Here is a 16,618-nt window from a genome sequence, read left to right as displayed (position 1 = left end):
TTTACATGAAGCACATATTATGCCGATTGAAACACATTCCATTCAGATAGCTAGGTGACTGGCTCAGGCTCATCATTCACTTTTAATTGCAAACAGAAAATGTCTAGCTAGCATCATGTCATTACATGCTTCTATTTCCAAAGGAATGAAAACTGTTTATACCAACTTAATATCATGCTTATCATTGTTAATATTGTACAATACATGTGGTACAAACAATATTAGAGCTTGTGGACTAGCTATAGGCTATATTTCAATGGAGCTGGTAAAAAAAGATCATTATGAGAACGTGGCCACAATGGGCTTAAAGTGACAGTGCACCATTTACAAATGAGTTAAACAGCATCAAATGTGTAGTATTTCTTAAGAAATTAATACTTTAAAACACAATTACTGTGTCAGTATTATCATTTAAATAATATAAAAGTGTTTTACTTTTACCTTTGTGGTTACTCATTAATTTTGTGATTTATGTTGTATTTAATATGCCATTTAAGAAGCTTTAGTCTTTAGGAACTTTTTAATTGCGATTAATCGAGATTAATTCATTTCAAAATATATATTTTGAATCGTTTGACAGCCCTATAATAATATTGGAGAAGGGGAATGGCTACACTTACAAATCCTGGGTGTGTTCACACTGTTTTTGCTTTTAGATAATAATAATAATAATAATAATAACCCAAAATGATTGTCTTGATACTGTCATGCATAAGACTTTTTTTCCTATCCTGGACTCGGTCTTGACTCGGACTCGAACCTTTTTGGACTTGGTCTTGTCTTGGACTCGAACCTCTTTGGACTCGGTCTTGACTTGGTCTCGACTAGTCCTGGTCTTGGACTTGTCTTGGACTCGACAAAGGTGGTCTTGACTACAGCCCTGGTTAGAGCCTTGAATTTGAAGTGGGCCGCTATAGGTAGCCAGTATAGCTGGATGAGCAGCGGGGTAACATGTGCCCTTTTGGGTTGGTTGTAGACCAGGCGCGCTGCCGCGTTCTTGATCATCTGAAGGGGTTTCACTGCGCAGGCTGGGAGACCTGTCAGGAGGGCGTTGCAGGAGTCGAGTCATGAGATGACTATTGCCTGAACCAGAAGTTGGGTAGCATCTTGAGTCAAGTAACATGCAACATGATCTGAGAAGTTTAGTTGGTTGTCGAGAATAACTCCTAGATTTCTTGCAGTCCTGGTAGGTAAAACAGACAGGGAGTGAAATTTGATGTTGATGTCGTGGTGTATGGTAGGTTTAGCTGGGAGGACCAGCAGTTCAGTCTTTGAGAGGTTCAGCTGGAGGTGGTGTGCCGTCATCCATGTAGCTATGTCTGAGAGGCAATCCGAGATCCGTGCTGAAACCAAGTGGTCATCATGGTGGAAAGGACAGATGTGTCGTCTGCATAGCAGTGGTATGAGAAGCCATGCGAACGGATAATCTGTCCCAAGGAGGTGGTGTAGATAGCAAACAGAAGGGGGCCCAGCACTGAGCCCTGGGGGACCCCTATGAGATGGTGAGGTGCAGATAGCTGGCCAAGCCATGATACGTTTCGGTCGCCCCTGCTTCTTTTAAGGCTTCTGTTACAGACAGCAGAGCCGTTTCGGTAGAGTGGCCGCTTTTGAACCCAGACTGATTTGGATCCAGAAGGTTGTTCTGTGAAAGGAAGTCAGAGATCTATTTGGAGACTGCTCGTTCAATGCCTTTGGATAGGAAAGGCAGGAGTGAGACAGGGCGGTAGTTCTCGACTTGAGCAGGGTTGAGAGAAGCTTTCTTAAGTAACGGTGTTACCCAGGCCATTTTGAACGCTGTTGGAAATGTGCCGGAGGTTAGCGAGGCATTGATCACATGTGATAGCTGGTGCGATGGTCGGGCTGATGGACTGAAGTAGGCACGTACGTAGGTATAGGGTCCTGCGAGCATGTGGTAGGACGGCTACATGTCAGGAGTCTCAATACTTCATTCTCGGAGAGAGGCGCGAATGCTGAAAAAGATGTTCCAGCAGCCCCTAGAGGTTGTAGGAGTGCGGTATCTGAGTCAGATGCGTTGTGTGGGCATGTAGAGAATTGACTGCTGATTGCCGCCACTTTGTTTGTAAAAAATGAGGCGAGGGTATCCGCAGTAAGGCTGGATGGAGGAGGAGGCAGCTGAAGGTTGAGTAGCGATTTGAAGGTTGAGAAAAGTTTTCGAGTGTCTGTAGCGCTGTTGATTTTGTCATTGTAGAAAGCCGTCTTAGCAGCAGTGATGCTGGCTGAGAAGGAGGTCAGGTGTCTGGTAGTTTTTGAGGTCATCAGTTAGTTTGGATTTGTGCCATTTCCTCTCCGCGGCTTTAGCCATGGATGAGAGTGTTTGGATCGAGCTGGCCTTGTGGTAAGAGGGCACAGCTTGTCTAGACATGAGCTCAGTGTGGAGCAGAGCGAGTCTGTGGCCTCTTTAACCTCCAGAGAGGAGAAGGTTGAGTGGAGGTAGACTGGAGGCAACCACAGAGGAAAAGTGCATTGGAGACAGGTTCCGGATGTTGTGGCGGAACGTGACCATCGGCTGAGGAGCCGGAGGCTGTTCTGTCAGGCTGACGTTGAACTGGCTGAAGAAGTGGTCAGAAAGATGGAGAGGCGTCACCATGAGGGTGTCTGTGCTGCAGTTCCGAGTGAAGATCAAGTCAAGCTCCCCATACAAAAATGTGATATATGGCAATATATGAACATATATGTCAAATAACAGGGACTTATAATTTTACTTATATGGACATATATGTGATTCAAATATTTATGTCAAACATATATTCAAAGCTATATGTCCATACATGCATACAAAATATTTTAATTTCCCATATAAGATGCTATATATCTTCATATACTAGATCCAATTATTTGTTTTCCAAATATATGGAGAAGTTTATGTGTGAATATGTGACAGACTTATATGTAGTCTCTATGTATGGTGGCATACATATCCATACACTAGATTCCACTACTTATTTTCTAAATATATGGAGAACTTTATGTGTGAATATGTGGCAGACATATTTGTAGTCTCCATATATGGTGGCATACATATCCATACACTAGATTACATTACTTATTTTCCAAATGGAGAACAGTGTGAATATATTTGTTTATGTCTTGGCGTCACAGATAAGGTGTCGACTATGCTGCCTTATGTGTCAATGTTTTGTGTGGAGCGCTTTGGGTTGCACTATGTGCATGAAAAATGTGTGAAGCCAAAGCTACTTAAAATATAACGGATGCTTATCGCATCTTGATATGCGCATGCGCACACAGCAATACCCATCCCCCACCCTGGACTGACATTTGAACTCCAACCACAGTGACTTCAACCGTCACTTTTTGTCATGCATCCGACTGTGTAGCCTAAGCTGTACAAACTCTGCTGTCATCATATCCAAGGTAAGAAAGCCTTTAGTAAACGGGAATTAGTTATAAAATATTGTTTTTATAATGTAATGTTAACCAAATCCGTTTGTTAACAGTCTAACCATCATGTTAGAATTAGCTAACGTTAATGTTATCAATTAGCTATCGATAATGTTAGCGAGCTAATATTGCTAACGTTAGCGATGTTAGCTGTTAATGTTAACTTTTCCATTAACTAACTTTACCATTATGTGGAATATCTAGAATGGTAGTTAACATCATATCCAACAACAAGCCTGTCTGAGATGTCGTTATGAATATAAGTTTTAGTTTGAATGAAATATCAGGTGTGAGTAAGTTAGCTAACCTAGCTATAGCAGCTAACTTATATTTAAAGTGACTGCTAATAACCATGCAGGCTAACGAATGTTAGTAGGCTTAAATGGATCTTTAGTTTGTGAAGGGTAGTGTTAAGCCATCCTTACAACAGAAGACTTTGAAGATTTGGGAAAGATTCTTGAAAGATAGTCTTTTGAGTAAATGGGGGGCATTAGTTAAAAGACTCCAATCTTTCAAGAATCTTTCCCAAATCTTGTCAAAGTATTCTGATGTATGGATCATTAGGCTACATGTTCTTCATCTCATAGCCCTTATTTAAGCTTACTTGTGCCAAGGTGTGTGTTTATTAAAGATGCATGTGAAGGTAGTAGTGCTTCAGTGATGGTCTTTTCATGTTATGTGTGTTTTACAGCATATTAATCTTCTCTGTTCCCTGTTTGCAGGTGGTGATTTGTGAGGACTGCTGCCCTGAGAACACAGAGTACATTCTGCATATACCAAATCAATGTGTGCCACTTCCATAAAGGGGAAAAAAGTTTCTACCTGGAGAGTGTACTCACTGTTTGTGTGGAAAAACTAAACTTTAATAAAAGGTTAAACAAATATTTTGTGTGTTTTCTTTGGAACATCAACAATGTTATATTTCTGATACATATATTGTGACATATTTCTATAAATGTGACATAGCAGAACATTACATACATTTTGCAATATATTTACCTTATATGAGTGCAAATATATGTCCATAGACATATATTTGCAATATATTGGTATCCCTAGTATGTGTACAAATACATAACTTATCATATATTAACATATATGCAACTAACATATATTTGTAATATATTTGTATATCTGGGAAAATATATGTGACATATATAAAAACGGCCAATTTTGCTATATTTTGAAATATATTTGACATGTATGTGTATATATGTGACTTATATGTGTGAAGCATACATTGACATATACATAGTATATGTGATTTACATATATTGCCATATATCACATTTTTGTATGGGTTGCCAGCTTTGTGAGTAGGTGGGCTTTGAACCAGTTTGAGGTCAAAGGAGTGGATCAGGGCCAAAAAGTCCACTGAGCCTGGGGCATCTAAGTGCACGTTCATATCGCCGAGAACGAGAAGCAGACAGTCATGCTCAGAGATGGAGGACAGTAAGAGTGTCAAGTTCGTCCATAAAGTCGCCTAGTTGGCCTGGAGGGCGGTAGATGACCAGCACGTAGAGTTTTGTTTGAAGGCAGTAGCGGGGTGAATTTCCATTTGTTGGAGATCAGCAGGCCCGTCCCACCTCCTCGTCCAGATGGGCGAGGAGTGTGGGATAGTGTAATCATGGCATTGATGAATCTGACACCGGTGTCTGAGGACTATTTTGTTGACGAACACCATGACCATCCTGAGCCACCTCAACACTCCTCACCACCTAGGCCATCCCAACACTCCTCACCACCTGGGCTGTCTCAACATTCTACTTCTATCAACTTGATCGGAGTCCACCTGTGCCTAAATGAATTCTCTGGACATTAGTAGGAGAGGCACACATCTCTTTATATAAGGTCTCACAGTTGATGGTGTAAGTCAGAGTGAAAACCAAGCCACAAGGGTCGAGAGAATTGTCCGTAGACCTGCAAGACAGGGTTGTGTGTGGACACAGATCTGGGGAAGGATACAAGAACATTTCTGCAGCACTGAAAGTGGCTAATAGCACAATAACCTCCATCATTCTCAAATGGAACAGTCTGGATCCGGGACGAAGGGCCTTGGTCAAACAGGTAACCAAGGACCCAATGGTCACTATAAATATATATAAATATAGCTCATTCTTGGCACTTGAGGTTAATGACGCTACAGAGACTCTCTGCTCTACACTGGCATCTTGTCTGAATGCAGCATGTCCTCTTTCCTCAAGACCTACTCGTTCTAAACCTCGCCATCCATGGCTGACGAACAGTATAGTCTCAGTACGAAAGGAACTTAGAGCTGCTGAGAGGAAATGGCGTAAATCCAGAGATGGAAATGATCTTAGTAACTACCAGTCTTTGCTGTCATCCTTTTCATCCACTGTTACACTTGCAAAAAAGGCATTCTATCAAAGCAAGATTGAGAGCGCCACTGACAGTAGAAAACTTTTTTCTACTTTCAAATCTCTTCTCAATCCTCCACCACCACCATCAACTACTTCACTGTCAGCAAATGACTTTGCAACATTTTTCACTGAAAAAGTTGCTAAAATAAGTGCTCAGTTTGATGCTCCTATAAGGAGGGCTTTGCCTTGTGTTAGTATGACCGCATCATTTGACTCTTTCTCTCCTCTTGATGAGGAAGCAGTCTCTCAATTGCTTCAGCGATGTCGTCCAACAACATGCCCATTAGATCCTGTCCCGTCCACTCTTCTACAGTCTATCTCACCCGCTGTTCTACCAGCAGTCACACATGTATTTAATGCTTCACTCAGTTCTGGAATAGTTCCTTATTCTTTTAAACAGGCTAGGGTTACACCTCTGCTAAAGAAAAGTACACTTAATCCAACTGAGGTGAAGAACTACAGACCTGTCTCCCTTCTTCCTTTCTTGTCAAAGGTTTTGGAGAAAGTGGTCTTCAAGCAAGTTTGTGACTTTCTTCATCAGAATAATCTACTAGACCCTATGCAGTCTGGTTTCAAGAGTGGTCATTCTACTGAAACTGCTCTTCTGTCTGTGACTGAAGCATTGAGAGTAGCTAAGTCCTCTGCTCAGTCATCAGTATTAATTCTACTAGATTTATCTGCAGCCTTTGATACTGTTAACCATGACATTCTCCTATCTATACTATCTGAACTGGGAATTTCTGGAAAAGCTCTTGACTGGTTTGAATCTTACCTTAAAGGACGTTCTTTCAACATGTCTTGGCAGGGACAGGTATCTAAGTCTCATGACCTCACCACAGGTGTGCCTCAGGGATCAGTATTAGGACCCTTGCTTTTCTCTATTTACACCACTTCCTTAGGTGAGACCATTCGCTCCCATGGATTTGACTATCACTGTTATGCAGACGACACTCAACTTTACCTGTCTTTCCCACCTGATGACTCTAGTGTTTCCCACCGGATTTCTGCATGCCTTAAGGATATTTCAGCCTGGATGAAAGATCTGCAACTTCAGCTTAATCTCTCAAAAACAGAGTTTTTGGTGTTTCCAGCTAAAACAGCTATTCCCCAACAGATTAATATCCAGCTTGACTCAACTTCACTGACCCCAACTAGATCGGCACGAAACGTGGGCGTTGTAATTGATGACCGACTTAACTTCTCTGAGCATATAGCTTCTATTGCAAAATCATGTCGGTTTATGCTTTACAACATTAGGAAGATCAGACCTTATCTGACACAAGATTCCACACAACTTCTTGTTCAGACCATGGTCATCTCTAAGCTGGACTATTGTAATTCACTATTAGCTGGCTTACCCGCTTGTGTAACAAGATCATTACAGCTGATTCAAAATGCTGGAGCACGCCTGGTCTTCAATCAGCCAAAGAGAACACATGTAACTCCTCTCCTAGTTACTCTCCATTGGCTCCCTATAGTAGCCAGAATTAAATTTAAATCTCTCACTTTGGCCTATAGGACACTAACTAGATCTGCTCCTAGTTATTTTAATTAAATAATCAAGCCTTACATCCCCAACCGCCCACTGCGGTCTTCTGGTGAGCGTATGTTGTGTCGACCAGTCATGAAAACTGGGTCTAATTCCAGACTCTTTTCTTCAGTGGTTCCATGTTGGTGGAATGAACTGCCCAGTGCTCTCCGTTCCTGTGGTAGTTTTGGGTCGTTTAAGAGGGGTCTAAAGACATTCCTATTCAACATATACTTAGTTGTTTAAGCGCTTATGTGTTATGGTTTATATAATGTTGTTTTATTTTAATTGGGCTGTTAATTAATTTGACATTATTGTTTATTATTGATATTCTCCTTAATGTAGTCTTAGCATGTCATTGTTTTTATATTATTGATTGAATTGACATTATTGTTTTATTATTGCCTTTCCCCTTTTTTACATTGCTTTTTATTAGGCTATTGCTTGAATTGATATTATTGTGTACTACAACTATTCTCCTTACTATATTTGACCTACATTTTAATCTGTTCCCTGTTCAATTTTAAATATTATTATGTTGTTTATGTTTATGTTTATGTTATTTATGTGTCGCTTTGGACAAAGGCGTCTGCTAAATCCATAACCATAACCATAAATAAAAAATAAATTAAAAATAAAAAAGAGATCCAGAGTTTCTTTGAGAAGATGAGAGAAGCATCAAGGACAACCATCAGTGCAGCTCAGTGCCTGGTTTCTTCCACAACCGCCGTTGGGAATTGTGGCCAAATAGGTCTTCGTTTCATCATGCCAGATGATTTTACTTCTCATGGTCTGAGAGTCGTTCAGGTGTTTTTTGGGAAACTCTAGGGAAAAAAATGACTTCCATCTGGCCACTCTACCATAAAGACCTGAGTGCTGCACTGATGGGGCCAGCAAGAAGACAGTGTGGTGTTGGGAAATATTCTACTGTTAATAAAAGGCTCACATGAGATGCCTTGTGTTTCTTTGAAACTATTCTGAATCGGCCTACATCAATTTATTAATTTATTTATTAAAAATGCAATGAAACATTGAAATTGTACTATGTCACATGGTAAAACAAAATGTCATACGGTAAAACATTGAATTTAAAAAAAAAGAAAATAAATACTTCAGTATATAATAAATTAGTTTACATGGTTAATGAAAATAATGGGGGAGAGCTAGTATGATATATTGCTTTGCTTCGATTTGGCCAGCTTCCCTCGCGGTCCGCACGCGGGATCACGCGACTTTAATTTGTATTTTTCCAGTGACACTGCAACGACGCTGCAACAACCCAAACAAACGGCAGATGTCTCTTGTGAGCAGGGTGTCTCGTAAAAAGAAATGGAGCCTGGTAAATCCTACACAGACTTCACTACAGACTTTAGCAAACTGGTTTAGAAATAATTTAATAGCCAGAAATATGCCTGCCCTGCCCTAATAAAGAAATATTTGGTTAACTGCGAGTGAATCCCGTTTGCAGCCGTAGAAGAAACGCAGGCCAAATGAAACATTCCGGTTTTCTCCGAGTGCAACGATGATAGACAGACATCATTTGGACAAAATATAGAGCATATTAACCTCCATTGCTCAGCCAAATGCCTTCCTGTTACGTCCTGTTATCACGGAGTTACAGGTGATAAACGATTTTTGATGGTCACAAGTTTACTTCATTAGCGGTTTTGATTATTAAAGAGTGTTTTTCATTTAAAGATTTGACTTTGTGCTTATTCAGTAGAGCATTTAGTACTCTCCCCAATCCCAGACGTTCACATTGCATGTTTGTTTGTAATGGATGCAACCGTCAGATACGCGCTTGACGGCAATGAGTTGTTAACAGACATGAACCAAGACATATAGCCCAGCAGCAATCTATCTAAAATAACACATACTTGAAGTACCATTCATGATATGTTGTCAAATATTAAAGTTGTGGGAAGTTTACATAATTTAACCTGTAGGACGAATGAAACAAAACACGTTCGACTTCCCCTTAAATAACTCTTGAACGGTTTTGTTCAGAGCTATACATGCAACTGTATTTGACAAAGGACAAATGTATGTTGCTAGTGACAAAATATTACAATGTCTTTGTAAATTACGTTTAATTAAAAAGTGTTTCATTCGTCCAGGTTCTCCCCTATGCTCATAGGCGCCGATACCGTGGGTGCTCCGTCGCTCGAGCACCCACGGAAAACATCGAGCACCCACATGTGCCAGCTTACAATCCCGGCTAAATTTACATTAATTTTTAAAATCAAACATCGCAGTTGATGTTAAATTCAGCATCTCTCATAATGTGATTGTCTATGTTGCTGTCAATTCCCTACTCCATATCCTAACCACCAATGAGAGCGTCTCTCGTATGAAAATTCCTGACACTTCCCACCTGAAGAATTAACACAAGGCCTTGTCGGGTCTTCAGCCCCGAATGTTTAAAATGTATATCCCTGAATATCATTTTAAAAGTAGTCTGACAAAGCTTATTGTTTTGTGACATAGCTAAACATTGGTACCTCATAGAACGTCTATAACATAGCCTAGGTGGTCTCAACTCGCAAAAGTAAAGCAGATAGAAAGAACTCACGCAAATCTAGCCTACAACACGCAGACAGCTTCATGCGTAGGGAGAGAGAGCGCGCGCACAGGTGTTTTATGATTGTTGGCTTCTGATGGTATCTTGCTAATTCACTGAAGAAGGACTTATGATTATGGATAGAAAGAACATTCTGAATAAAAAATAGGGACGTTTGAATCATGTAAATCTGACATCAAATCAACTGAAACACTTAAACGTTCAAATAAATCCCAGAGTTCGGTTTCGTAAGGTTGCATTATTTACCTAATTTACATCTGCATTGGATTACTTTTGGACTGGAAGGGACCGAAATCCTATTTTTAATCTATTTACTAATGTTTCGGGCCTACCCGTGCGCGCCCTTTTCCTCCTCTCTCAGGTTTATAGGGTAACCGTGACTGGTGGTCTAACATTTCTCGGGGGAGAAACCCCTGAATCCCCTCTTACATAGGACATTTCATGTCTGGGCTTAACTCTCCAATGTGTTGAGCTCCTAGCAACGTGCCTGCCTAGTCCTACCATGCGCAAAAGCTCAATTTAATTGTAAATTATGTGCAACATGTGCATACTTTGCTATTGTTTCAACAAGCCTGTTGTCCATATAGCCTGTCAAGAGAGTGGCGCCGGAACGATTTTAAAGGTAAACTATGCAGTATTGGCCATTTCCTTACTGTTTTCTCGGTTTTTGCTTCTTTTTCGCTGGCTCTGTCATGACGAATGTCTGAGAAACTCCATCGCTACCTTTTTCTAGCCGGTGCCTGGTGTGTATGTGTATTTGAATGCAGTAAAGCAATTTGTTACACTCGTTATAGTTCCTGACATCGAGGCCGTCGGCCCGCCGGCCCACAGTTGCAAGGGTGGTTTTTCCGCTCACAGGCGCTAGGGGGAAGCGAGACGGCCACCATTCAACCCGAAAAAAAGACATATAACCATCCCAATGACTCTGAAGCTGTTAAATGAAGGTAAATTAAGCTTAAAAACTTGCATATTAAGCTAAAAAACCGGCATAGTGTGCCTTTAAGGCTATTTCACACATGCTTCTCAATGGTGCTATTTCACACGCATTATAGCGACCCCCACTCACCGGGGTTAGGTGGAAGGTGTTAAAAGGCGATTGGCGTAGCCTACAGTGGACTAGGGCTGTCAAAATTGCTCAAAAATGACGTTCGAATTTTCCCTCTAAAATAAACACATGTATTCGAATATATCGGAATATCTAGGCTATATTATTTGCGCATTATGTCAGTGACGCGCATCATGTCATCTGTTTTTAACTTTTTGAAAACTTTTGAATTAACTGAAAGGAGATAAATATTTTTCGTTAGTTTTGGAAGTTTATTTTTAAGTAGCCTACAATGGCCAGTTCCGACAAAGCCGAAATTACTCCTTTTGAAACAATGAGTGAGCAGGCCGCACGTTTTATGGTTATATTGCTTGACAGGGGGTTTCCAAGCAGCTTTCAGCCATAAGGCTACTTTGAGAACATTTCCTAATTCACCCGACACTGATATTCAACATGTTGAAAAATATTTCGGCATAGCCTAAGCAGTTTAATTAAATGTAATGTTAGTTGTAAACAAACGGGCTACTTGGTGAGGCTTGGCCTCACAGATGCAAGAAAAATCTTCACAATAAAGACCTATTAACTGACCGCCCGATTCACGTTGGCTCGGGGGAGGGGGGCCATCAGACATGTGTGCCCAGGGGTCTATGAATTGTTAATCCGGCCCCTGCCCCCAACAAACGCAACTTTCCACCTCTGGGACAGCTTAAAAGAAGTCGAGAGGACTCCTAACTCACTAAGACCTATTCACAAACCTATTTTCAAAGCGATGTTTTGAAATCCTATGCGGCTACAGGAGCTTCCAATCGCGAGGAAGAAATTTAGCATTGTAGGCATAACTAACATGCAATAACGCCACCAACAACAACCAAAACTAGACTACTCTTTGTCAACATGTAAATTAAATGTAACGTTATTGTGAATCAAATTAAAATGTTCTCCTCTTTGCAAACGTAGGCATAGGCATCGTGACATTAATTTAATAATGTTACAAAGATACTGCATCAATCCGTTTCATTAGGCTACTAGGCTATTTGTTTTGCCTTACTCTTGATTCATTTAGGCTAGGCCTTTTTATTCAGTTACTCATCTTCTTCCGTCCTTGTGTAGCGCACGCATTCTCAGACCTGTCACCTGTCACTCATCATCGTAAGGGAGGTGTTTGGAATCATTCCCGCGTTACAATCAACAGCCAATCAAGGTCACTTCAGTCAAGCTTGTGCATGAGTAATGACGTCATCCATAGCAACGAAGACTCACTCTTAGTTTAGGAGTTGTCATTTTTCCTTACTAAGAGTAGGTCTGAAAGGCTTTGTGAATAACTGAATAAGAGAAACTCCTAGCTAAAATCTTTTATTGCTATTTAGGAGTACTCCTAGTGGTAAGATAAATGGCTTTGTAAATATGGCCCCTGGTGTCTAACCCAATGCATAGCCCATTTACACAAAATAATGGTTGAATATTACTGATGATCATTGTTATTTAAGAACATGCAGTGCGCGTAGGGCACCAAAAACATCTTGCTCGTAAAAAAATCATCATACCGCATATTGTGGCGGGTCTGTTATTTAGCCTACTTACTGTAGTAGGTTGCGCAAACTACAGGCCTTGAGCCTATTTTGGGCAAGCCTACAGTAATCCTCCAACCCCCGCTACCACAGCTGTGGATAGTGTGGCATGCTCACGCGTTATGTCTCCTTCTTGCCAACTTGAAGGCCTATAGCGCAACCATTTACGTCTTCATAAAAAACAACTTGCCAGATATGCTTTCATATCTTTGGGCTTCATTCAGCATTTTGTTCTTCCACTGTCAAGCAGTCAATTGACTAGATTGCAGTCAAGAAGTAGGGCAAATTAATTTACGAAACCCAACTATGTTGGTCATAGTTGTCTAAGCTTCTATTGCATAGCCTGTTAAAAACATCGCTAGATAGTATTAAATCGCCAACAACATTGTTTTTTGCAGAAGCCTACCCTAGGTAGGTGGTCAGAGATAAAGTCCTACAGTAAATGTGAAAATCATTGCATATGATCAAAAGTTTATGATGGGAGTAAATTTACGCATCTAATTTGCATATTATGACATCACTGGGTGGAAAACACCTCAAATTATGCACCTTTCAGTAAATACTGGATGTCGTACATATTTAAGATTTTATTTCTTTTTTTGTTTGTTATTTCATCCGCATAACAAATGAACAGGAAACCCGTAAAATGTAAACTAACATCAGTAAAGCGTTACTATGACCACAAAGCCTACTATAGCCTACCATAAAGTGGGCTAATTAATCTGTTCCTAAATCAGGTGATTTTGTAGTTCTTCAGAGCACTATTTTTATGATCCCTGCTGTCTGTACCACGTCCCCTACGGACACTATGATCACCTTTATCAATGCCACCTCAAGATTCATTATCAAGATTGTTTCAACATCTATTAAACTATGTGCCTATCAACATGCATTAAACTATCTGTCTATTAACATTCATTAAACTATGTCCATCAACATCCATTAAACTATCTGCCTAGCAACATCCATTTAAAACGATCTACCTATCAACATCCATTAAACTATCTCTCTATCCACATTCAACTTTTAAACTATCTACTTTTAAACTATCAATATTAATTAAACTTTGTGTATCAACATCCATTAAACTATCTGTCTATAATCATTAATTTACTATCTGTCCATCATCATTCATTAAAATATATGTCTTATCAATTTTCATTAAATTGTCTGTCTATAAACATTCATTAAATTATCTGTCTATCAACAACTTTGAAACTATCGACATTCGACTTTTAAACTGTCTACTTTTACACTATCAACTTTCATTATACTATGCAACCACCGTACCTATCCTAGCAACACTGTAGTAACCATCTCTGCATTATCTGTTTTAACTATACATGATATTTTACATTAACATTTTTGCATTTTCATGCACTGGTAATTCCTTGGAATTGCATTTCTAGTTATTATTATAATACACCCCATGGGCCGGATCAGGTCATACCTGACAGGGGTTCCCTGGCCTTCACTTCAAGGAACTCCTCCACAGGCCCCTCTTCAGGACCTTGGGAGGATGACTGGTCCACACCTGACTCCCTCTTGTGCTTATTTCGACCAACAAGCTTCAGGAAGGAGAGGCGCCGGCTGCTCTGGTCAGCATCACTGTCACAAGAGAGATCTCCAGAGGGCAGGCTTTCTTTGCGCAGACTCTCTCGACATCTCCCTGCAATGCTGTTAAGGATGGCAAGCTTAGAAAACACAACATAACTTAAAGTGACCAGAGTGATGAATGGTAACAGCGAAGAGCAAAACAACAGAAAAACACCACAACACACCAGAAGTTGGAGTGGAATGGAGCTGTCAATAACTTGATGAGTTCTGCAACATCATTTAAAAAGCAGAGGAAAGCAAAGCAGAGACAAATTACATCAGTTTTGTCTGGAATCTCAATTTCAGTATTTGCATCACATCACATCACTGAGATATAGTATTGTTGCCATAAACCATAAAAAGTGTTTCCCTTAAAATTAGTACACAGAAATAAAATTATTGTTTATAGTATATAATATAGTAGGGGTGGGCGATATGGACAAAAAATAATATCTCGATATTTTTTGTGATTTTGATGATAACGATAATTAGTCGATATCCTTTTAAAAAAATTGTAGAAGTCTGAGTTACTTTACAGCTCATTATTTATGAATAGCATCAATACAATAATAACCAATAACCTATCCTGTGACTTTTTAACCAAATCAACCAATGCATTGTCACTCTATGACACATTTCCAATTTTGCCCACTTGTGTGTGTGGCAATGACATGGTCTAGCCAGCTACATTAGAGAAGATGACTAGGCCTATAAGAAAGTCTGGAGCTGAACTAAGCAGACCAACAGAGTACATCTAAGTTATTTCCTTCGATGTTTTGTTGAAGAGAAATCATGTAGGCTAGCATTCCAAGTTACAGAATAGAAACTAATGCGTTAGCTTATGGTTAATGTATATGAGAAATCCCATAGAGATGCTAACAGTTAGCATAATCGGTAAACTTAGATATTTAGAGCGAACTTCAGTTCATTTACAAAAGAGTTACATGAGAATAGTTCTTTGTTTACAACTAACTATTAAAATACTCAAAGGCTAATGTTTTCTCTCCATATAATACAGTGTAGGAAAAAACGAGACTGTCTCATCAATGCTACTTGAACAGAAGTAGCCGCATAAAATCCCAAGTAGGCTACCAAAGATTGTTAAGGCGCCTTAACAATCTTTGAGGCTACTCTCCCTGCACAAAATAAACATTAGGCGTGCGTGTGACAACTTTGTGACCCACTAGTGATCACGTGACACTTGCTCTGCTGCAGCCAGGGGCTTCTCCCGCATAGTCTAAACCTCCTGTGAATGTATGAGTCTTCAATGCGTGATTTCGAGTGTTTTTCCCCCATAAGTAATTTAAAAACTCGATAATGTCAATTTGCACATCGTTAAAACAACAATCCCGATATTATCGCAGACGATATATATCGTCCACCCCTACAGAATATTGCAATAGATTCTGTGTGTTCTGGACTGCAGGTAACTTGTTAAGCCAGTGGTTCTCAAACTTTTATTTCATTGCCCACTTTGATCAAGGGGCATGACTGATAGTGGAGATAACGTGTTATCCCGAGGCCTTTGCAAGTCAGCATCTCCGACGGTAGTCTACCCTATTAAAATATACGTTTTCGATGTCCCAAACGAGAGCCATACTTTATTGTTTTTAACGATCTCTATGCTACTCACAAAAATCTAGGCATGGGAACATGATGAAGTAGGCTATCCAACTGTCGTGTGTTAAATTATTGTGATTACGAGCCAATGGTTTTCAAACATTATGCGTGACTCGGACATCTAACTAAATGCAACAGGCTCATATTGTCCTTGCATTCGCAAAATAAGGACCAGTGTTTTGTCAAATTGCAAATAGCTATTCGTTTTAACACATTTTATGATAGTAGCCTATACAAAAAGTACTTCATACTATCTTTATCTTGGAATATGGGGAGGGAAGTGGCGCCAAATATGAATGTAATTCTGTGGCATAAAGCAGATGTAGGCCTATTTGTTTATTGTACAGAAAAATAAAAATGACATGTCAAGCAGTCAATTGACTACATTGCAGTCAAGAAGTAGGGCAAATTAACGTGGGTCATAGTTGTCTAGCCTGTTAAAAACGTCGCTAGATGGTATTAAATCGCCAATAACATTGTTTTGCAGAAGCTACAGATTGATTCTGAACAGTTATTTCTCTACTGTCTCAATTATCACACAAGACACTGTTTTGATTTGCGTAGTTGCGTTACCCCCAACACTGACAATAACGTAGACAGCAAATCAAGATATTTTTTTGTTTTGTGGAGCGGCACCGGTAGGCTATCAAAAGCAGATTTCGATTTTCACTACCACCGTGTAGTCAAGCCTTAAGCCATACCCAAGTAGCCTTTCGAGGTAATGTTTAATTATGCATGATTTATTTTGTTATTGAATTCGTAGGCTGGGATTCCTCTCGGTAATAATTATGTTTAAAGGTAGCCTCCTGCTTTTTCAGAAGGGGCGGCGGTCAGGCTACTGACAGAGACAGTGGCAGAGCGACGCACAGTGGCTGAAAG

The 16,618-nt window shown here is 39.9% G+C and overlaps 1 protein-coding gene across 8 annotated transcripts in view; it reads right to left on the bottom strand.

Annotated features, from left to right (window-relative positions):
- exoc3l2b (exocyst complex component 3-like 2b) overlaps positions 1-16,618 on the bottom strand; it is a 163,646-nt gene that overhangs the window by 84,461 nt on the left and 62,567 nt on the right. For all 8 annotated transcript variants that reach the window (XM_042063814.1, XM_042063815.1, XM_042063813.1 and 5 more), the window contains one exon: positions 13,974-14,200. In XM_042063814.1, the coding sequence (XP_041919748.1) occupies positions 13,974-14,200 (227 nt within the window). The remainder of the gene's footprint in view (positions 1-13,973; positions 14,201-16,618) is intronic.

This window comes from Alosa sapidissima, chromosome 15, assembly GCF_018492685.1.
Source record: "Alosa sapidissima isolate fAloSap1 chromosome 15, fAloSap1.pri, whole genome shotgun sequence".
Classification (NCBI taxonomy): Eukaryota; Metazoa; Chordata; class Actinopteri; order Clupeiformes; family Clupeidae; genus Alosa; species Alosa sapidissima.
The sequence above is the reverse complement of the archived record's forward strand: the minus strand, read 5'-3'. Positions and strand labels throughout refer to the sequence as shown.